The 24,281-nt window shown below is 39.6% G+C and overlaps 1 protein-coding gene across 1 annotated transcript; it reads right to left on the bottom strand.

Moving 5' to 3' along the window:
* Positions 1–19,419: 19,419 nt before the first annotated feature.
* On the bottom strand, positions 19,420–21,312 carry LOC118915683 (follitropin subunit beta-like). The gene is made up of 2 exons (XM_036891805.2): positions 21,159–21,312; positions 19,420–19,646 (listed from the first exon to the last, which is right to left on the bottom strand). The coding sequence occupies exons 1-2, from the start codon at positions 21,310–21,312 to the stop codon at positions 19,462–19,464; spliced, it is 339 nt and encodes a 112-aa protein (XP_036747700.2). The 3' UTR covers positions 19,420–19,461.
* Positions 21,313–24,281: the final 2,969 nt, after the last annotated feature.

The raw sequence follows: 24,281 nt of genomic DNA, 5'->3' as shown, positions 1-24,281 counted from the left end.
CATTTCTTTACACTAACGATGAATTAGCAAAAAGAGAAATCAGGAAAACAATTTCATTCACAATTGCATCAAAAAGAATAAAATACCTAGGAATATACCTAACCAAGGAGGTGAAAGACCTATTATCGTGAAAAAGACAAGGTGCTCATGAGAGAAATAAAAGAGGACACTAATAAATGGAAATTCATCCCATACTCTTGGGTAGGGAGAATTAATATAGTCAAAATGGCTGTCCTGCCTAAAGCAATCTACTGTTTCAATGCAATCCCCGTTAAAATACTGACGGCATTCTTTAACAAACTGGAGCAAATGGTTCTACAATTCATATGGAACCACAAAAGACCCTGAATAACCAAAGCAATCCTAAGAAGGAAGAATGAAGCAGGGGGGATCTCGCTTCCCAACTTGAAGCTCTACTTAAAAGCCACAGTAATCAGGACAATTTGGTACTGGCACAAGAATAGACCCATAAACCAGTGGAACAGAATAGAGACTTCAAATATTAACCCAAGCATATATGGCCAATTAATGTATGATAAAGGAGCCATGGATATACAATGGGGAAATGACAGCCTCTTCAACAGCTTGTGTTGGCAAAACTGGACAGCTGCATGTAAGAGAGTGAAACTGCATTAGTGTCTAACTCCATATACAAAAGTGAACTCACACTGGATCAAAGACATTAATGTAAGTCATGAAACCATAAAACTCTTAGAAGAAAACATAGGCAAAACTCTTGAATATAAACATGAGCAACTTCTCCATGTACATATCTTCCCAGGCAAGGGAAACAAAAGCAAAAATGAACACGTGGGACTATATCAAACTAAAAAGCTTCTGTACTGCAAAGGACACCATCAGTAGAACAAAAAGGCATCCTACAGTATGGGAGAATATATTCATAAGTGACATATACAATAAGGGATTTACATCCAAAATATACAAAGAGCTCATGCACCTCAACAATCAAAAAGCAAATAACCTCACTAAAAAATGGGCAGAGGACCTGAACAGACACTTCTCCAGAGAAGAAATTCAGATGACCAACAGACACATGAAAAGATGTTCCACATTGCTAATCATCAGAGAAATGCAAATTAAAACCACAATGAGATACCACCTCACACCAGTTAGGATGGCCACCATCCAAAAGACAAACAACAAATGTTGGCAAGGATGTGGAGAAAGGGGAACCCTCCTACACTGCTGGTGAGAATGTAAATGAGTTCAACTGTTGTGGAAAGCAGTATGGAGGTTCCTCAAAAAACTCAAAATAGAAATTCCATTTGACCCAGGAATTCCACTCCTAGGAATTTACCCTAAGAACGCAGGAGCCCAGTTTCAAAAAGACATATGCACCCCTATGTTTATCGCAGCACTATTTACAATAGCCAAGAAATGGAAACAACCTAAGTGTCCATCAGTAGTCTATCAATGGATAAAGAAGATGTGGTACATATATACAGTAGAATATTATTCAGCCATAAGAAGAAAACAAATCCTACCACTGCAACAACATGGATGGAGCTAGAGGGTATTATGTTCAGTGAAATAAGTCAGGCAGAGAAAGACAAGTACCAAATAATTTCACTCATCTGTGGAGTATGAGAATAAAGCAATAACTGAAGGAACAAAACAGCAGCAGACTCACAGAACCCAAGAATGGACTCAAGTTACCAAAGGGAAAGGGACTGGGGGAGGATGGGTGGGAAGGAAGGGAGAAGGGGAATAAGGGGCATTATCATTAGCATACATAACGTAGGGCAGGGGGCACGGGGAAGGCAGTATAGCACAGAGAAGACAAGTAGTGATTCTATAGCATCTTACTATGCTGATGGATAGTGACTGTAATGGGGTATGTGGTGGGGACTTGATAATGGGGGGAATCTAGTAACCAAAATATTGTTCATGTAATTGTATATTAATGATACCAAAAATTTTTTAAAAGTAAAAAAAAAAAATGCCTAGGTTAGCCTGCTGGAGGTTAAGGAAACAGAGAGCAGAGCCAAGTTGCCTTGTCATCCTGGATAAGCCAATAACCATACCTCTCCCAAACATGTGACTGAGTCTGGTCAAGATCAGCAGAACTACCTAGCCAAGATCCAATTGATTTCAGACGTTTGAATCAAGAAATCCATGCTTTTTATGCTGCTGGGCCCTTGTGATGTTTTGTTAATCAACATTGTGGTAATAAATAATTAATTCAGAGAATGTCAGCAGTGAGGTGACCAGAACAACTGAAGTATCTCTGTAGAACCAAGATTTCAAACCCCTGTACCAAATGGATTTTGAACTCTCACCAGTTCTCACCTTTGATCACCTAAGATACTATAATGTAGTTTATATGGCTTACCCTTTTGAAGGTCATGTTTTTCGAAGCTCACTTTTGGACCCAGGCAAATTTAGACTAGAATCTTTCTTGACTGTAAACTGAATAAATGATTCAATCTCATTGAGCCTCAGAGATTTCCTCACACCTATAATGGGAAAATAATATCTAAGTCACAGATCTACTGTCAGAACTAAAGAAGATGGTGAACTAGTACTTAGCCCAGTTCCTCTCTATCAATAGCACACACCATAGATTGAAGAACACAAATCTCAGCACAGTGATGCAGTGAAAGTGAATTTTCCCCCTTGTTCTTGACACATCAGAGACATGCTGTGAATGTCCACTTACTGACTCTACAACTGCCAATATATATGTGTAGTTTGTATTTACATATATATGTGTATATATATTTGTGTACAAACAACATACAGTCAGCAATTTTTACAATATCCCTGTAATTAATAATATTTGCTCAGTTTAAAATGAACAAATAGAGCCTCTAAGAAATACAGTGGTTTGCTCATAATCAGATCTTTAAACTGCAAGTCCAGCTCTGTTTAAACAACGTCCAGGAGCTTTCTGCTTTATGGTTTACCTCTCCTTAATTTCCAAATGAAAGATAATGTCAAGGGTGCTAAATGATGGATGTCTCTGAAACAACGCTGAAGATATTTTACTTTTGTCTTTCTTGACCTGGAGAATTTCATCCCCTTAAAATCTTAGCAATCAAGACTGCTGAAGTTGAGGAACAAGAGTGTGCTTCGGGCAGACGGCCATTAGGTGGCAGAGGCGCGCACCACAGTTCAGGTAACCCGTGCGGTGAGCCAGCCAATTGGATTCAGGTAATGGGTAACCTTGTGCATCACCCTGCCTCTCATCAGCATCAAATTGTGCCGAAAGAGCAAGGCTCTGATGTTTTGATGCAGAACATTAATAATATAAATGGATGGGAAACCTGAGAATTGAAAATGCCACGTTAGCATCAAGCCCCAGGCGTAAGACACACTCACTGATTCCAAAGTTCCGAGCACCGTGTGAACAACAAAGATTAACTGTTCTGGACTATCTGAGTATCACTTTCCCTCTCTGGTGTGTGAATCCTTTTTGTTTTGAAATAAAGAAGCCATGCAGAAAAGCAAGGAATTGTACTGCTTGGAATTGGAGTCTTCTCTTGAGTGGGTGTCTGCTTGTTTTCCATCTTTCCCCTCCTTGAATGTATTCAGGCTGATCATTCTTTGGCAGGGACAGCTTTATTCCTCAGTCCTGCTGAAGGCAGGGCCTGTGCACTCTCTGCCAACATGTGTGGGGCCTTGTATGCATGGGGTCAAAGGCTCTCCCTTCCCTCCTCTCATTACCTCACAGGGGCTGTTTTCCTCTTCAAACCTCTGAGGGGAGACACAGGGTGCTAGCTGAACCTTCCAACCATGGCCTCACCACTTTCTGCGTCTCATTTAAGGCCATTCGTCCTGACTTTAAGGCCATAGCAAAAAATAAGATTCTGTTTCATTTGGTCATCATTTTTGATTCAGGGAGTTTAAGTTCATGTAACGAAATATTTCAGACCATTCTATAAACAGTAGTTTTTTTCTTTTTGGGTGCTTTGTGCGTGATGATGAAAGGAGTCAACCATCAAATATATTTGAGGAATTCAATCTGGACAGTAGTAGGCACTTTGTGTCGTTGCTTCTGGGCTTCTTAAGACCATTAATTTGCTCTTACACAACGGGAATCTTTAAGTTGGAGATACACTCAGTATAAGTGACCTCAGAACTACCATTCTCACCCCTGTCTTTATTTTCTTCTCGGAAAACTTTGTGATATCTCAAGGACACAAAGGTTTCTTTTAGAGTGGTGTAGGAAATGTTGGCCTATCGCTTATCATATCATTTTTTATTGCTGCATAATACACCACCCCAAATTTAGTGTAATAAAAGAACAACCATCATATTACAGTCAATATTCTGTGATCAAGAATATGTGAAAGGCACAGTAGGGATAGGTCGTTTCTGTCTCATGATGTCTTAATGCTCTACTGGAATATTCTAAGGCTTGGAGTAACTTGAAGTCTGGAATCATCTGCAGCCTCCTTAACATGTGTGGAGCGGCTGGGGTCAGCTGAGCTATTGGCAGGAAAACTTACACATGGTGGCTCCATGTGGCTGTCAGGCTTCTTCACAGTATGGTGGCTGCATTCCACAGTGAGCATCCTGAAAGTCCCAGGCAGAAGTCATATTACCTTTTATGGTCTTGCTGTAGAAGTCATATAGTGGCACTTCTTTTATAGTTACAAGCCCACTCAGATTCAAAGGGAAGGAACATGTCACCCCCTCAAGTGGGCAAAACGTTGATGTCTTATTGCAAGAAGACCATGGGGGATTGTGGCAATTTTTGGAATATACAGTCTGGTACACACCAGTAGTTCATTTTCAGAAAGCCATTGCTGAACAACTAGAGGGATGCCTGGGATTCATATCTCTATAAGGCCAAGCATTCCCTATATGTAGTTAGGTCTTGAAGCATATTATAGGATATTAGAAGGGAGGTTATGCAGTTGCACTCTCCATGGAGTATAACTTTCATTTCTGGAAGGAGAGTATGCAGCCAGGACCTGAGAATATCAAAATACATAAAGTTTTAAACTTGTTTTTAAGAAGCTCACAGTCTATCAGGGAGAATCAGGGAGACAGATTTGTAAAGAAAATAAATACAAACACAGAGATAGTACTTTGGAGTTGGGCAAAGAAGGTTTCAAAGACAGAGTGGAGTATGAACTGAGATTTGAAGGATAAAAGGAGTTCCAGAGACAGCAGGAAGCTGGAAAGGCACTGAAGTTCGCAGAGACTAGCAAAGCAGGGGCAGGAAGTGAATCAGCATGATGTGTTTCAGGAAACTGAAGTAATTTATAAACAAGATGGCAAGTACAAGGAAAAAGTGAAGAGTGCTTGTCCATGATCATACGAAAGAATTTGAATTTTATCCCTGTAGCCACAAAAACTATGCAAGGATTTTGAACAGAAAACGACAAGATCAGGTTTTGGTATTAGGTCCTTTGTCACAATGTGGAGGATAGACCAGTGGTCTGAGAGGGCCAGAGTGAGGGACACCAGTTAGGCAGTTAGGAGAAGATTGTGATCCAGAGGAGAAATGATGGGCTCCTGACTTAGGAAGCCGGCAGTAGCAATGGAGTGGAAGGAAAGGATTTGAATCCTACTTAAGGCCATGCATGAATTTAATGTATGTAAAGCACTTGGGACTGGCATATAGAAACACTCAAAAAGTGTAAGCTACTGTTAGTATTGTTACTAGTTGTTTTTGTAGGAACTGAATTTCCTGAGTCACTGGTTTGTAGGGGTGAGGAAAAGAGTGTCTGTAATGACATCACATTCCTAATTTAGTGACCAGGAACAGTCGGTGCCATTTCCCAACATAGGTAACAAAAGAGAAGGAGCCAGTTTGAGGAGATACATAATGAATTGGGTTTTGGGCCTGTGAATTTTTAGGTGTTTCTGTAATTCTACAGAGATAACTATTAGTACTTTGTTGGAAATATGGGTCTGGAGCACAGAAGCAAGTCTTGGCTTGATGTAAGGATTTGGTGATCATTTCTAAATGCCAGTGGAAATTGTATCAGCACATTTCATTAAGTGTTTTAGCACACTTGTCTTATCCCTGCCTCATTCTTCCCCCATTCCTCATGTGCTGCAAGGGCACTTTATTTTCTCAATATTCTTTTTAAAACACATTTTTAATATGGCTCTTAAAATATGATATCATTTAGAAGGGACGTTGGAATAATTTTAACCTATTAGTAGAATTGAATGTGAAGGAACACAAGCTCTTTTTTAATAGAATCCATTGCCCCATTGCAAAAGAAAAAAAAAGCAGATTTCCTCTTGTCAAGATTTATCTTGATTCCAGGTTCTATGACTTTGGTTACATGGCTTTTGTTTTAAGACAGTTTTATTAAACTGTTGTTTTGTTAACATAAATTGTGCTTTGTTAAGAAATTCTATCCTAGCAAGTCAATGAAACACATTCAGGGCTAATTCTAGGGATGAGTAGATTCAGTGGCAGCAAGTCTAAGAAGTTCTAGAATTGTTTTTGACTTAAAATGTCTGCAAGGTCTTCCACTGGATCAAGAGGAGGAAGAGAATTAGTCTCTTCTTTGGAATAAGGCCGAATTGGCAAATTTGTGACATATGGCAAGTCGTCCCTTCCTCATCTATGGGAAACACCAAGGGTCCCAGAGGCGGCCCCTAACCTATCTGAAAGCATGCCCCCTACGGCCACTAGCTGATGAATGGGAGCTTGTAATAAAACCAATTTTCCATTCCATCAAAGGCAATGTCTTCATCAGGCTCGTATCAGAATACTTGGAAGAATATTTTACCAACACATTAATGGGAATTACTTTCAGAGTGGTTAGAAGTCACTGACACAGACAATCCTGAGCAGACTTGCCATATCCTTGAGCCTATTCTCCTTGATATCTTTGCCAAATACTTGGAGAAAGACAAAATAAAATCAAGCTAATATATTTTCTGGGAGATGAACCTGGAATGCTCAGTCATAAGATTCCTCCTAAATCTTGGTGGGCTAGAATAAAAAACTAAAGCTAACAAGATAGATAAAACTGATTAGTGAGACTGGAAAGTTCTGCCAAAAGTTTCGACAAATCAATAATCCAAGCACAGTATGGGAGTGAGGATAGGAGGCTTATCAGATGTTTCTGAGGAAAAGTACAGTTAATGGCTCATTGCATGAATTGGTGTCTTTAAAGACACTGTGCTAATGGGGAGCAGCATTGCCCAAAGCCTGTTCTAAAGGATGAGCTATTCAGTGAAAAATGTCCATTTCAAATGATTTTGGGAAATGCTTTGTTAAATTCAACTCAACAGGTTTCTTTACTGCAGGATCTCTCAGAACCCTAGATATGCCAATGTGCATTCCAACTCCAGAAGAGGAGCAACATTTTCCAAACTTACTTAACCATAAACTATTCTCCCTACAGAGAAAACATGCTGCCCATGTGGCAAACTCTGGGAAATGATTGTCTAACTATTTTAATTGACTCAAGTTGAAGTTTTAGCTCATGGTAAACCAAAAGCACAATGTATGGATAAAGGCAGAAGATAATCCCACTACATTTTAGGCTGATTAGGCTCTTTATTCATCGAACAGTTACATGATGCTTAATATGTGTCAGACATGTAATAACAATGCTACTAATTATCTCATGGATGAGAAAACTGAAACGAGAATGACTTTATGATATGGCAAAAGACACAGCTAACAAGTGACAGAGTAAGCATCTGTCCCAGGCATCCTGTCTCCAGAGTCTATTATATTCTTCTGCCATGTTTGGAAAAGTATATCCAGTGCTTTCCATGTTGAGAGCCACAGTTAGCCACCCTTGTGAAACCGAAGTGATAAAAGTATCACAGGTGATGGGGCAGAAGATGCTAAACAGAATGGTGACATGCCAGTGGCAAAACATACCTATGGTTAGCCTTACATTTAATATCAAATTTCCAGTGAGAAAGTTTCCAAGCATCTTTAAGAGAACAACTTGATTCTCCTGATGTTTAAAGGAACACTGGATGTATTCCTGGGGTGTGAATAAAGAGAGCAGCCGCTTCCAGGAGACATGTTCCTGTGATTGCAATCAACAAATTCCCAGGAATCCTTAGCATACTAACATTATGGCCTCTTTGTTATTCAAACAGCTTTCTGTTGAGAAGTAAAGTCACTCTGATTTATTCCCCATTTCTTTCAGACAAGTAGGAGGGCTGGACATGTGTTCCAAGCCAGGATAGTCTTTCTAACCGACAATACCTCTTAGAAGTGTTAAAAATGTGTGTGCTCTTTGACTCTGTAAGTTATCCCACAGATTTAAGACAATTTGAAGGTATTCAAGAATATTCAGTAATTCTGAACTGGAATGAAAAATGTTTTGAAAAAAATCCATGTCTAACATCTGGTTTCACAAATTATAGTAAATCAATACAGAAAAATATTTTGCAGCCACTGAAAGTGATCTTATAGAATGATGATAATGAATTAGAAGGCCATATTAAATCCCAAATTTCCTACCCAATAGAACTTTCTATGATGATGGAGATACTCTATACCTTTGCTGCCTGATATAGCTACTAGCCACATGTGACTGGGAGCACTTGAAATATGACTGACGCAACTGTGAAACTGGATTTTCAAATTAAATTAAACTAGAATTAATTTAAATTCAAGCTTAAATTTAAACAGTCATGTAGGACAGGTGTCTACCTTATTGGGCTGCACAATTTTAGAGGGTGGAAGAGTAAGTGTGGTTAATATTCTTCTTTTCTGTGTTCATATTTTTTTTAATTTTATACTTTTTAAAGATAAAAATGCTGTCTGTAAAAACGAATTCTCAGACTGATGGGGCTAGGAAGAGAGAAACAAGGATTTAGAAAGTCAGAGGGGTAGTAATTCTAGGAAATCCACAGGATAAATGTTTGGGAGATATTTGAAGGTGTTCCAGCAGCTAACAGTCTTTTCCATCTGAGTTCTGAACCAGATGAGAAACCAGAGGGAAAAAAAAAGCAACTAGAGGCAACTAACTCAATACATTTTCATTCCATCTATTCATTGGCTTTACTCAATACCTAATAAAAAACAAACATTAAAAGATAAACCAACATACTCTTGTCCTGTGTGCTCAAAACTTGGACAGCTTGGCTCATTAACACTGGTTGACTTAATATTGCCTGTTAAGTCTCACAAAGATTAAAAATTCTTTACATGATGCATAAGGCTTTAGTGTTGTAATTATGAAAATTGGTTACTTTTAATTTGAGTGGATATGCTGGAAACTGATTCTCATTAATTCCATTAACCAATCTTTGTATTTCCCCCAAAAAGGAAAATAAAATAAATTATGAGTCTCTGGTTGATTGGATCCATCCTGGGTGAATAGGAGTTTACAGTAGGCTTTAATGCTATTATTACCATTTTATATTGTATTTCTCTTTTACCCTTCAATGAATTAATCACCTCAGGTGCAAGTAATTAAAGTCCTTTTTGCATAGTAGAGATTTTTTTTTCTTAAACAGCCAATCCATGAATAGCCCAATAAGGAGTACGCGCCTGCCTGTTTTATCTTAGAATGCTTAGTGATGGCAAGGTGCACTTTAATCTGTCACTAAAGCACAAAGGTGGACAACTTTCTTCTAGTGAGAAGAAAAGATAGGATTACATTGATCTGATTGGTGCTACTTTGAACTTCTTTGATTTGGTTTAGGAGTGGGGTTGGTCAGCCTTTTTCAATAAGTACAGATGGTAAATATTTCAGTCCTTGTGGGCAACCTGGTCTCTGTTGTGACTATTCAACTCTGTCCCTGCACAGAACTGTATGTGGACAATGTATAAAGAAATGAGCATGACTGTACTCTAATACAATGTAACTTACAAAAGCAGGCAGCAGACTAGTCTTAGAGCTGTAGTTTTCTGACTCCTGGTTTAGGGTACTAGGGATTGGAGGGGAGATGCTGTCTAATGTAATGGAAAGAACACCAGCAAACAGTCAAGTGACTTGGTTTTCAGTCATAGGCCTGCTAGTTTGATTGAACTCAGTGAACATTTATAGAGCACTTACTGTAGGGTTGGAAATACTGAGCACTGTTGCCTCCGTCTCTCCCTTACCTGTCAGCAGGTGGCACAAATCACACTACTTCTTCAGAGTCCAGATGCACTCTCAGAATCCTTCTCAACATGGTGTTGCTGGGAGCCACTCTGAGAGGATTGGAGTTGCTGTGTGAGATGAAATGATTTCTCACCCCTGAAACACTGTGTGTCAGTTACTGGGCAGGACAGTTAGCTTGTCAGGATTCCTTAGACTTAGTGCTTACCCTCCAGGGGCTCAGGGTCCAGTGCTCTTTTCTTAGTTCAGATCATTCAGTAGTTCTGAAATCTGTTAAAATGGGAAGACAGAATCCTACTCTGTCATTCTCAGTAGACTATTGTAAGGATCGAATGGGGCACTGCCAGTGAAAACATTCTGTAAATGGCAGAACATTGAATGACCTGTCTTTATGTGCTTTCAGTACCTGTTTAATAAGTGAAAGCACCAGACAGGTATCTGTCAAACAGGTATTGTTTCATTCCTTAAAATTTGGACAGCACCTGGATGCTTATCAAACCTCTGCAAACTTTCAAGGTTTACATGAAACCATTCAGCAACTGGGACATGAGAAATTTAACCACCCATACAAATGACTTTATTTTGAGAAATTAGGCCAAACATTTCACTTCTGCAAAACTGATGTGTGAATTATGTTGCCTAAGGTGTCCTCTGTTCTCAAGTCTTATAGAAGCCAGGTGCCAAATTCTTCTGAAATAGTTCCTAAAGGACAGGGATCTGAGCACAATAATAGTAGAAAACATTTTTAGCAGAGACAGCAGTGGGTGGGAGCCTTCAAGGGAAGCTCTTTGAGAGATCTCAGGAGACTGTAATACTTTTTTAGTTTCAAGTAACAGAAGCCGATTTGATCTCACCTAAGGAAGGATAAGAAATTTATTTTAAAGAAACAGTGTTGTCTCTTCCAACTCAAGGACAATAATGAAGTTAAACCTCAGGAAGTGACTGGAAGTAGAAACATAAAAGCCACGAGGCTCCTCTGGATATCACTTTAGTCTCTCTGCGTGTGATTGTTTCACGTCTTACTGGCTTTCTTTTTGTGTAAAATGGTTTTCTCTACATCCCCAGTCTATGATGGAGAAAGATGGTCATGCTTCATCTTTGAATTTCTATGTTACAGGTTTCAACTAACTCAACTCTTGGTTTTAATTCCAAATGTCCAAGGATGGAGCTGTATAAACCAAATGTCTGCTGGTTCAATCAAATGAGTGACTGCAGATATGCCAGGAAAGCATTTCAGTGAGTCAGAGGGAGATGCATATCCCAGAGAAAGGGGGCTGGCCATCGACTTAGGAATGGGGCAGACACTCCAAAATATGTCCACTTCAGGATTCTGATGAAAAGCCTTCCTGCTTACTAGTTTATGGCTGTGGCATTTGGGTATAAAGCTTGATTTAGGGGAATAAGGTGGTCCTGGCATGTCCTTTCCAAGTTTCATCTCCAAGTTGTTGACCTTTCTTATACCCTGGGACTATGTTTTCACAGCCTGTGTCCTGTTCAGTGTGAATTAATAAGGTTCATATGTGGAAATGGTGACTAATGGATGTTCTGTCAGGTGTGTCAGTAAATGGATTACATGACACATACCTGTGTAGTATTCTGTAAAAAAATGTGTATCTCCAATATTTCCTCTAGATATAATGAAAATCTTTCTTGTGAAGTGACTGCTCAGAGCATTGTACCTTCTGGAAATTCTTGTTCTTCCCCAAGTATATGAGAATCTTTGGAATAGAAGAGAAAATTTGTTCTTACATATTTAGTTCTCCCCCTGTCCCTAGCACATTTTTGGGCACATGGCACACCCCCAAAATATTTGCTAAAGTAGCTTCTCTGATAGAAGGCTGAGAAAATAGAATCATAAGAAAGATGGCATCAGAAGAAAGTCATCTGGGAGAGAATCCTTAAATGTATAAGCTGGAAAGGAATTTAGCTTATAAACTAATGTGGTAGGCTGAATACTGACCTCCCCACGTGTGTCCACATCCTAATCTTTCAAAACCTGTGAATGTTGCCTTGTATGGCAAAAGGGAATTCTCAGATGTGAAATTAAGGCTCTTGAGGTGGAGAGATTACCTTGGATTATCTCTGTGGGCCTGAGGTAATCATAGCACTCATATAAAACACATGGAGGAACAGTCGGAGTTGAAGAGAAGGCCCTATGTTGACAGAGGCAGAACTGGAATGATACGGCTTAGAGATGGAGCAAGGGTCCACAAACCAAGGAAAACCAATGGCCACCAGAGGATGAAAGAGGCAAGGACATAGGCTTTCCTTTCAGAGCCTGGGGAGCCAGTCCTGCCGACTCCTTGACTGTGGCCAACTGAAACTAGTACAAGTAGAGATCCCACATGAAAGTCACAGGCCAAAATCCAGTGAGCATAGCTGTTTTATTTGGCCAGTGTAGTATTTTAAGAAAAGGAAAAGAAATAAGCCAATCTTTAAAAATTGGTATGTTTCACATAAAAATCTGGAATTCTGGTTTATCTGAAAAATAAAACCTCAGGGATGTAGGAATACAGGCTCTGCCCTCCTGGGTGGCAGCCGTCCCCTGAATCTGTGCTGCGGCTCCTCCCGTTCCTGGGATTTGTGCCTCTGTACTCTCGTTCTATCTCTAATTGAGGCTGAATTATCAAGATAAGATTGTTCGTTCTTTAATAGAGGACTATTTCTCTTTATCTGTAGGTAGCCTGAGAGGGCTGCATATTTTAAGAAAAAAATTGTTTTGATAAATGTAGATACTAATATTAAGATGTTAACAAGAGGGGAAACTGGGTGTGGGGTCTATAGACTACTGTTTTCATGACTTTTCTGTAAATCTTAAACCATTCAAAATTAAAAGTTTACTAAATGAAGTTGGCATATCCCTTTATGGAAGCAAAGTATGCTATTATGTGTTAGACATGCAATCAGGGTATTTGTTGAAAGATACTCCTTCATCTGTTTCATTCATTGCATCACTCTCTGGGCCTCTCTGAGCATGCATTTGTGACCTGATTAGGATTGTGAGGCCCAGGGACATAAAGTAACTTTCTCAGGGTCACAGAGCTAGTCAGAGAGGAACTATGAGTAGAACCCAGATCTCCTGACTTACTTCTAGCCCAATATTCTCTTTTCTGTTGTTGTGGGGAGTAATGGTAATAAAGAGGGCTTAATAAGGTCAACTTTCAAGAATGCGGTGAGAATCTCACTTAACTTTGTAGAATCCTCTGTTGGAGGACAGAAGTAGCACCAGATACAGAGCAGCCTGCTTGCTTGCCTTTTGCTTTTTTTTTAAATTTTCTCATTTATATTTCATATCTGGTGCATAGGGAAAACATCTGACATTTGTTCAAATACTAAATGTACTCTGGATTTTATCACATACATATTAGCAAACTCTAGCTATGCATGAGAACATTTCCTCCAAAAGCAGGAACCTCAGAGTTTGAGAAGGTCTGACTGGAGCCTCATGGTCAGAGCAGACAGGCTGTGACGGGGCTCAGGTCTTTGCTGCTGCTATTGCATAAAGGCTGAGGCAGGCATTCTTTGTGGGCTCCCACCCTGTTAGGAGGTGGGCATTAAGGGATTAAGTGGATTTGGGAGGTTATGACTGCTTCTAGAACACTGCGCTTTCACAGCCTTGGGTCTAAAGAGCCTTTCAGGTGGCTGGCTCAGGGCTGGCCAGAAGATCAAGGTCAGCTGTTGGAAGACTAAACAAGCTTAGAAATGGTGGTCTCTGGCCTTATCTCTGTGAGGCTTTTTCCATGCTAATAGCTCTCTCTGGGATCTGAAGTGGTGAGGGTAACTGAGAGATGTAGCTTTTCTAACTTTTCCTAAAGTTGGAAACACTGGAGGTGTGACGGCAAAAAAGGAAAGAAAAAGTAAGTGATTAACGATAGCTGTGGTTGTCTCAAGTGCTTCCTATGCACTCATGGAATATATGAATTATATTTGCAAGCAAAATATTTCTCTGTGGAAAGAGCAAGCCTTTTAGTCTACTTCCTTGAGTTTCCCTTGGGCATTTAGAAGCATGTATTCATGGACCCTACTGGACATTTCCATTCCAAGGATGAGTATTCTGAGGCCCAGAGTGATCAGTAATTTGGTCTGGGTCAGAGCTAGTCAGGGAGGAACTGCGAGTAGAACCCAGGTCTCCCTGACTTCTAGCCTAATGTTCTCTCTTCTTTACTGCTGCTGAGGAGAGTGATGGCAATAAGGAGAGAATACTCTGGAACTCATGCTTATTGTAGTGTAATGGTTGTAAGCAGAAACTTTGGGGCTTGACTGCCTGGGTTTAAATCCTAACTCCCCCACTTATAGCTGCGTGGCTTGTGCAAATTATTTCATCTTTCTGAATCTGTTTCTTCTGTAAAATGAAGATAGCACTCTGGGGAAGTCGGGGTTCCTATGACCAGGATCCTCACTGAATTTAAACCACCTGATGATGTAACTGTCCTGCTGCTAGGCTACTGCTTCCACACCTTTAGGCAATAAGCTATTACTGTGCTATATAGAGAGCTCTGCCCAGTGCTCTGGGAGGAGGCAGAGACGCTGGTGCTTGACCTACCGCCAGGAGAACAAGCCAGGTAATAAACCCTTTCACCCCAAGGAATGTTTTGCTGTCAGTTTCTTTGGTCACATTGAACCATAGGGAACTTGCCCGTGGCTGAAACCCATTGGCCAGACAATTGGCAAAAGTCAGCAGGGTTCATTGTTAACCAAGGAAAAAGACAGGCTGCCCTTATGGGAGGGGTGCTTCAGCGGGCTGCCCTGTGAATGGGGAAACTGGATTGTCCCCCAATGGGTATGTGGTCTGAGGTGACTTGCCTCCTAGAGGACTGGGCCGCACCCCAGGACTGGAGGCAAGTGGAGGTGACACCTGAGGCAGTAGGGGTGGCCCTTGGTATAGTAAGTAGATCCTTTGAGAAGCAGAGTGCCTGTGAGGCAGCGGGGACTGTGGGTTGGCTGCTTCTCACTGTCTTAAAAAGGTCTACAGAGGAGACCCAAGAAATGGCGGCATGAGAACACGAGCTGCAAACTTCTGTGGGTTCCCTGAAGAAAGAGATGGCCTTGATGTGAGAGGAGGCAGCATGAGAGCACTGGCAGCAAGGTGCCATTGGTTGACTCCTGAGGGAAGCACAGGCGGAGGTGGCATGAGAACGTCAGCAGCGAAGAATTGAGGTGAAGGTAAGAGACCTTCTGAAGACTGAGCTAGCATTGCTGCAAGGCACAGTAGAAAAGGAAAAGGTTGTAGCAGAGGAGGCACTCGGGGGAGGGGAGAGAAAGGTGCCATCAGCCCCAGAAATGGAGGAGCTGGAGAAGGATGAAGGGGTGGTGCCAGAGGCACTGGCGCCTCCTTTATTGAAAGCACGCCCAGTGGTTGTAAAGAAAATAAAGACCCAGCAGCTGAAAGTTCCCCAAGGAGAGGAGCAGCCCCCTCCCCAGGTCGTGGAGCACTCTATGGTCCGCCCCTATACTCAGGCTGAGCTGGTGGGCTTGGGCTCCTGGTTTAGGCAGAAGCCCTTGGAGTCAATATCCTGTGTCTGTGGGACTTAGGGGTGGGTGGAATTGTTCTGTCGGGATCAGAGATGGGAAAGCTGTCTTCCCTGACAATGCAGCCTGCCTTGAGGCAGCGATTACAAAATGCACCTCCAGTAGCACTATACAGACCCTTCAATAACCCCCATGGGGAAAGGAGTAAAAGTATGGTATACTAGACCTGGAAGGGACTTGCTTCCTGCTACAGTCCTATCACAGGGCCACTCTCTTCCATGCATCCTACCTGATGGACAAAATTTGCCTATGTTGATGGCATTAAAACATGTGTCTTATCATCCCTAAAGTCTTTGTGGATTGGGAACTTCCTCCGGTTTGAGGATTATTATAATTTTTGTTGTTAGGAACCTCCTCTGGCTTGAGGATTATTATAATTTTTGTTACCTGTATCAAAATCTTGCTCTATCTTAATTTTTATTATCTCTAAGTTGTAGTTATCCTCTGTTGCTATTGTGGAATCTGGTTACAGTGCTCTAACTTTCTCGCACAGGGACCATTGTGGAAGATTGAAAGTGTGTAGATTGTAAGGCGAGAATCCTGGAGGGGTGGAGTGTGGGGAAGTTGGGGTTCCTATGGCCAGGATCTTCACTGAACTTAAACCACCTGATGATGTAACTGGCCTGTTGCTAGGCTACTGCTTCCACACCTTTAGGCAATAAGCTATTACTGTGCTATATAGAGAGCTCTGCCCAGTGCTCTGGGAGGAGGCAGAGACGCTGGTGCTCGACCTACTGCCAGGAGAACAAGCCAGGTAATAAACCCTTTCACCCCAAGGAATGTTTTGCTGTCAGTTTCTTTGGTCACACTGAATCCATAGCAAACTTGCTGGGAGCTGAAACCCATTGGCAAGACAAGCACCCACTCCAAAGGGGTATATGAGGATTAAATGAGTTAATAAATAAATAGTATCTGGCTCATAGTAGCTGCCATGTAAGTGTTAGCTCTTACTGACTTAATGATCATATCATCCCTATTTTGAAAATGAAGACACAAGCTCAGAGAGGTTACGTAGTTTAACCAACAACACACAGAAAGGAGCCAACTGGAGATGGGACTCACATCTCTACTCTCAGTCATGTATTGTGTTACCTGATAGCAACTCAGGTTTTCTCAGACCAGCATCCTTGGCCACTTCTTTGGGCAGCCTGTGGTATGTTGGTAAACTGTCAGTATTTCTGTAGGTTCTAGATCTTGCAACTCCTCCATTTAAGTTCTTCCCATGAATATTTTTTCCTGTTTTTCTATGTGAAAAGAAATAGATGGAATACATGATACAAAACCCAAACTTAACAGGCTGACTGTATTCCATTGGTAGGTAGTAACAGTACAAAAAAGAATGCTTGTCTTTGAAATGGGCAAAAGGCTTTGCCTTAGTGGTTTCATACTTCACTAAGCAAAAGATCTCACCAAGTAAATCAAATTTCACTAAGTAAAAATTGAAGTTCACTTGAGAAGGAGTGGTATTTGAGACCACAGGCTTAATACAAAGGTCAATAGTGCTACAAGAGCAGTAGGACAGTGGTCTGATCAGGAATTTAAAAACACTCATTAAAGTTTAATATGTGTCGGGCACTGGTCCGGAGCCTCAGGTCATAGTCACATTTGTTGTTTCGAAGACTTTCCATTTGAATTTGTTGTCTGCACCTATTTAATGTCTTCAGTCTGGGTCCATTCTGCCCTTTGTAATTCCACAGTTTTAACACAGAAAAGAATATTGATCAGATTGTGGAAGAGCCTGTCTGGACATTGCATTATTTAAAGAACAGTTGACTAAACTGCTAATCTGCAAGCTGGAATGAAAGACATAGTTGTTCTATTTGAATGGTTTTCAGGCAGAAAAGAGGTTGATCTTATTTTGGATGGCTCTAGAAGTCAAAACGGGGTGGAATTTACAAAGAAAGAGATTTTCATTTCAGCTTGAATGAGTCCATTTGGACCATTAATGTTACCTACAAACATCCAAGGATTTACCCAGAAGTGAGTGAGGCAGACAGAATCCCTGTAACCAGAGTCACTAACTTCCTCTTATTTCATCACCAGAGCTGCAGTCTAATTCTGCATATAAACACTGTAGAGAATATAGGTGTATGTGATAGTCTGCACTTTACAGAAGCCATATTTGAATAAGCTAGTTTGGTTGGCAAAGTGTTTTCATGGCATAGTGGGAGGTAGTCCAAAGAGAGACTAAAAATAAGGAGTACAAAGTTCTAATTCATATCCTACTACAGCCTACATGACTTCAGGTCTCAGTGTTAACATCCAGGAACTGGCAGCATGGAACGAGGCGGCCTTCAGTCCTCTCTCTACTCCAGGATTCTGTTAAACTTTCATTTTTGTCCTTACATCTTTGCAGTCTAAAAATATAATCACATCTGTTCTTCAAGAACAGGACAGATGATTATAATTACAAGAGGCCCACTGATTTAATATGTACTCAGTTTGAGAATTTCAAATTAGTTGAAAAAAATCAAATGGAAAGAATAATCTGTTTTTATTCTCTAGGAATTTCATTTTAATTTTTTTCCAACTTTAATAAGATGTAATTGACATACAACACTGTTTAAGTTTAAGGCATAAAATATGCTGATTGGATATATGTATATATTATGAAACAGTTACCACAATAAATTTAGTCAACATATCCACTACATCACAGTTACCTTTTTGTTTATTTATTTTTTGTGGTGAGAATTAACTGTAGTCACTATTCTGTACATTATAGCCCCAGAACGTATTCATCTTCTACCTGGAAGTTTGTGCCCTTTGACCACCTTCACACATTTTCAATACCCACTACCTCTCCCGCCCAGCCCCTGCAACTACCAGTCTGTTTCTGTGAGTTCATTTTTTTAGATTCCATATATAAGTGAGATTACACAGTACTTGTTTTTCTCTGTCTGACTTATTTCACTTAGCATAATAGCACCAAGGTCTATCCATGTTGTCATAAATGGCAAGATTTCCTTCTCTTTTATGGCTAAATAATATTGCTTTGTATGTATGTATGTTACAATTTCTTTATCCATTCATCCATTGATGGACACTTAGGTTGTCTCCATGTCTTGGCTATTATAAATAATGCTGTTACAAACATGGGGGTGCAGAGATCTTTTTGATATCTCTATTTAGGTCCTTTGCCCATTATTTAATCAAATTATTTTTTGCTATTGAGCTATATGAGTCCCTTATGTATTTTGGATTTTAACTCCTTATCAGATGAGCTAGTTTGGTTGGCGAAGTGTTTTCATGGCATAGTGTTAGATATTCCAGGAGAGTGGTTTGCAAATATTTCCTCCCATTCCATAGGCTGCTTCTTCATTCTGTTGATCATTTCTTTTGTTGTGCTTTTTAGTTTGAAGTAGTCCCACTTGCTTAGTTTTGCTTCTGCTGCTCGTGCTTTAGGTGTCCTAACCAGTTAGACATAGAGCCAGGTACCTGTTCTATGGCACTAAAGCATTATAACCCTCCTCTTTCAGGCTGCATATCCAACAGGAGAGTTTGCTCCATTTAGTTTTTCTATCCAAACACCTTGAAACCTCTTCCTCCTAAGTCTGGATTTTCTCATCTGTAAAATCATGCGATTGCTCTAGAGGACCTCTAAGTCTGTTAAAAGTGGGAAACAACTTTCAGCTCCTAAATTCAAGCTGAACAAAACTGACAGAGCCGAGACCTAAGAATTCGAGTGACAGGCTCCAGGCCCCAGCACTCTGTTCCTGGAGCTCCCCCTCTGCCAGGAGAGCAGTGGTCAATGGGGTCTGATGATCCCCTGGCCCACAGTGGTTTGCAGCCTGGGCATATTCTACACAGACAGACTTCTTGGACACCTTGGTCCTTCAGGACAAGGGTAGGCAGCCTGAAATGTCTGTTGCTCTTCATTCTTTCATTTCACTGAAGGAGAGGTAGCTGAGCCCCAGACTCACACGGTACAGTCACTGCTGGCACTGTCACACTTGCCATGGTGACGTTCAGTGGCTACTGGGTATGTATACAGGGATTCTGCATGGTGAGCACAGCTAGGCACTTTCACTATGTTGTATACCAGCTCCTTGAAGTCACATGTTTTCTGGATGTTGGGCCCAGCTGGATCCTTGTATACCAGATTATGAGGAGTTTAAGGAGAGTGTTAGGTTACAGTATTCTGGAAGTTTCTGTTTGTCTTAGTCAAAATGAGACAGGGATTTAATACTGCCTGCTCTAATATTTGCTCTCCGAAGACCAGCTTCTAGGAACCTCAAGCACAGGAAACTTGGCTTCATAAAGGAACTATCCTGTTATACCACTTTTCTGAACTGTCCTGGAAGTATTATAGAAAATATGACTGCCTTTTTCCTCTCCATCATGGTAGTACCCACATATTTAATATTTCTAAAAGTCTATAAAAAATCTGAATTTGTATGGCTTGAAAGCATGTAAAAATAGAAGAGTAAAGATATAACCTTTGGAATTTGAAGGTTTTTTTGTATTTAGTAATCTGAAATTACATTGACAGATAGAAAACATATAACACTTGGGTTTAATTGCTAAGAAAACTATTTTCAAGTACTCCTTTCTATGTATATATAAAAAAGGAATAAGAGTCATAAGTGAAATTTCTGATACTTTGCCTACAATGTATTTTGAGAAGTCTAATATTGGATTCTGGACATTCTATTGTCTTTTAGCTTTTTCCTTGTCACTGCCTTAATTTCTGTATATTTTCAGGGTTCTTAATCTGAAAGTATAGGACACAGTTTCAATATCAGAACATTCAGCTCAAGCCAAATATATTTCACTTTTCTATTTGCCCAGTGAGAAAATAATTGGCTTTAAGAGAGAAAAGGGGCTGGTGGTTAATTCATTTCTCTGCCTGACCATTGGATCTGTATCCCACCAGAAGTGCAGTAAGTTCAATTTTACTGATCAAATTCACTTAATATCAAATAAAGTATGTTCATTAAAGTGCAGCCACTTTCAATTTCAGTTTATTGAACTGCACAGCCAGATGCTACAGAAAAATGACAAAGTAGAAATGCTTTGCTCTTTAACTGGTCTATTGTGAAGAAGCTATGAGAATATAGAAGCTTCTATGCCTTGATTTTCTCAACAGCATAAAGAAGTGAGTGGGTTTGCTGCTTTATTTTGTTTCTAGTCTAAAGGGACTGATTCTCAGGCTGTTTGTTGGCATTTGTATTAAAGGTAGAACAATACAGTGAATTTTATAATATTGTTTGCTTGCATTTTTATTTGGCTTTCAAATGAATTTTGGTACTATCCTTGTTGCAGAGGTCTGCCCTTTATTATTGCAACTGGCCTTTGGGGACTATTGACAATATTCCAGATTGAATATACATGTGTCCTCATGTCCATGTTTATCACTCAGTAGGTAAAGATAACAGAAAAATGCTCTTTAAAAATCAGTCTGAGCTCCCCCAATTTGTTTTACCCAAATTAAATCCAAAGCTAAACATCTAAATGGTATCATGGTAATTAACCCCAATTACAATGCAGACAGTGTTGGATAAGAGACTCATAGCTGTCATTCAGGAGAGACAAAGTGTTGATAAAGTGGGAATTAGTGAAAGTTGTCTTCTACAGACCTTCAGCACCCTTACTTCCATAAAGGTAAAATGTCTTCCCAGGTGTAGCAGCCCATGCACCAGATGGTGTTGATACTTGTGCAGAAGCCACATTCCTTTCTCCATGTGATGGCCATGTTGGTCAGCTCACAGCTACTGCAGCACATTGCTTTCCAGCAACAGAAAAGGAAACAAAACTGCACTGACTTCATCCTGGGCTGGGAAACAAGCAATTAGAAACCCAGAATATTTTAACTGTTATGTACTTTGACTCAATCAAACTGAACTAAAATAAACCTCCTCCCCAAACTCCACATTCACATTCAACTTCAGCAAGTACTTTTGAAGAAAAGAGAAACCTATTATAGGTCAGAACTCTCCCTATAATTCTTTAAGTTGGATGTATTTTTTTAAGGGTTAAAATATCACAGGGGATTACCTTAAAATGAAAGTTTTAGCCTGAAGCAAGGGAATTGTCTTCATAAGTGGCCCCTTCAGTCTCAGTCTTAATGACCATTTCAATTTTCATAAACAAAGTTTTATACATGAGAATTAATTTTTGTGTTTTGAGCTAACCTAAATATGGGCATATAATTTTGGTCACATTTTATTACTAGAAGAATGATTTAAAGGCCATGTTAATTGGTCTATAAAATTAGTTACTTGCTATTTCTGTGTGTAACAGATACATATATTTTGAGAAACTGAATTGGCATGTCTCCCTACAAGACAGTAGTGAAGCTCTTCTCTGAGAGTCTCAATTTGTTTTTTAGATTCTGAAAATCAATAATTTAAAAAATAACAATCCCACTTGTTCACTATAGAAGTACAGACCTGTGGCCTACTGGCTTGGCTTGAGGAATAGACAGAGGCCAGTCTCAAGTTTACCATTTATACCAAACCATGTGTACCTAATACCTGGTGGGTTTGTAGGGTATTAAAATGTTCCAGGGCTTAGCTAGTGCTTAAAGGAAGTATTTTAATAGCTACAGTGATCAAATATTATTAAAACTGTCCAAACACAATATATTAGGGTAAATAATACTAAGATAGATAATCTTTCATAATTAATTTCACTTAATAGCATATAAACTACTTTGTCAGTTTACCATGGCTATAGCTTTCTCTTTGGTGTCTGTAATTTGGTGAGCTCAGAATGCTTTGCAAGTGTTGCCTTTGGCTATGTTGAGAATGGTGGGTCAGAAAGATGAGTATTAGATTTCTCAAAAAGCAGTCCAAAGTTTATGATCAGTATCAACAGTCTTTCAACCCTTCCTTAGACTCCTGCCGCCTCTAGTCTCCCTAATCCCAGCTCCACTCACTGATTAAAGACAGAGTAGTGATCTTTTGCTCAATTTCCTTCATATGCTGTTGATCCATTCTTCCCTGAATCTACTGTGGATCCAAAACCTCCAAAGAGAAGGAAAAGCGTACGTAGACTCTTCATCCTTCATGTCTGTATAAGATGTGATTCTATCTGCAATTCTAACGAAAGTAGGGGAGTTGGTAAAGGAGCCCCCTTTCTGACTGCCTCAGCATCTAGCCCTATTCCTGCTACATTGTGGTGGTTTGTTTCCTAGTCTGTCTCTGTGGTGGATTAGAGCACATTTGAGGGCAGGGGTTGATACGTAGTCATGCACATTTTCTTGGCATTAGCAAAGGCTATACACAGTAGGTTCATGATAAATATTCACTAATTAATGAAAGTGAAACTACAAGTATTTAGTAAGCCATTGGAAGTGAACATATGGCAAACATATATTCAAAGCTTGAAAATGAGCATGTAATTAAATTTCATACATTATTTAATAATCAAATAATACCAGCTTGTTTCTGAAAAATTCAGTAGTATCAAATATTGTTTTAAAATTACAGCTACTTTTATTACTTAGTAATTACTACCTAATTATATATATATTTTTTATTCAATTTTATTGGGTTTATTTACTCTTCTTTTTCTAACATCTTTTTTTTTTTTTGAACTTTAACTTTTCTTTTTTTTTTTTTTAAGTAATTATTTTTTATTGAAGGGTAGTTATATTACATTAGTTTCAAGTGTACAACACAGTGATAAAACATTTATATACATAATTCTAGGTTCCAGCTATCACCCTACCAAGCTGTTACAATATCTGGACAATATTCCTTATGCTATACATTACATCCTGGTTACTTATTTATTTTACCATTGGAAGACTGTCCTTTTTTTTTTTTTTTTTTTTTTTTTGAGGGCATCTCTCATATTTATTGATCAAATGGTTGTTAACGACAATAAAATTCTGTATAGGGGAGTCAATGCTCAATGCACAATCATTAATCCACCCCAAGCTTAATTTTCGTCAGTCTCCAATCTTCTGAGGCATAACAAACAAGTTCTTACATGTAGAACAAATTCTTACATAATGAGTAAGTTACATAGTGAACAGTACAAGGGCAGTCATCACAGAAACTTTCGGTTTTGCTCATGCATTATGAACTATAAACAGTCAGTTCAAATATGAATACTCATTTGGTTTTTATACTTGATTTATATGTGGATACCACATTTCTCTCTTTATTATTATTATTTTTAATAAAATGCTGAAGTGGTAGGTAGATACGAGATAAAGGTAGAAAACATAGTTTAGTGTTGTAAGAGAGCAAATGTAGATGATCAGGTGTGTGCCTGTAGACTATGTGTTAATCCAAGCTAGACCAGGGCAATAAAACATCCACGTATGCAGAAGATTTCTCTCAGAACAGGGGGGGTGAGGTTCTAAGCCTCACCTCTGTTGATCCCCAATTTCTCACCTGATGGCCCCCCTGCGACTGTGCCTGTCTTAGGTTGTTCCTCCCTTGAGGAATCTTACCCGTCTCTGGCTAACCAGTCATCTTCCAGGGCCATACAGGGAAATGTGAAGTTGGTAAGTGAGAGGGAAGCCTTATTGTTTGAAAAGGTTAGCTTTTTACTTCTTTGCATATTTATGCCCTGTGGCTTCTATGCCCAGCATTTGTCTTGAGGTATCTTTACCACTTGGAAGAATTATGATACTCGGTAAATTTGATATGAGGCACGAATTCTATTCAAGGGTTGTAATTAGGAAGGAAGAAGAAAAGCTATAGAAGTAGCAGGCGGAAGAAAACATGGGAAGATTGATTATTTCTTTGACATATCTTCTTGTAGAGTAACTTCAGCATGTAT

This window comes from Manis pentadactyla, chromosome 9, assembly GCF_030020395.1.
Source record: "Manis pentadactyla isolate mManPen7 chromosome 9, mManPen7.hap1, whole genome shotgun sequence".
NCBI classification, from domain to species: domain Eukaryota; kingdom Metazoa; phylum Chordata; class Mammalia; order Pholidota; family Manidae; genus Manis; species Manis pentadactyla.
Note: the sequence above shows the minus strand (reverse complement) of the source record. Positions and strands in the feature narration are given on the sequence as shown.

What these genes read in the sequence shown, in the direction of transcription:
- LOC118915683 (XM_036891805.2), bottom strand. Translation starts at nt 21,312, where the DNA reads ATGAAGTCAGTGCAGTTTTGTTTCCTTTTCTGTTGCTGGAAAGCAATG. An exon ending in CATGGGCTGCTACACCTGGG is followed by an intron (nt 19,647 to 21,158) that starts AAGACATTTTAC and finishes AAACTCCTCATA; the next exon opens with ATCTGGTATACAAGGATCCA.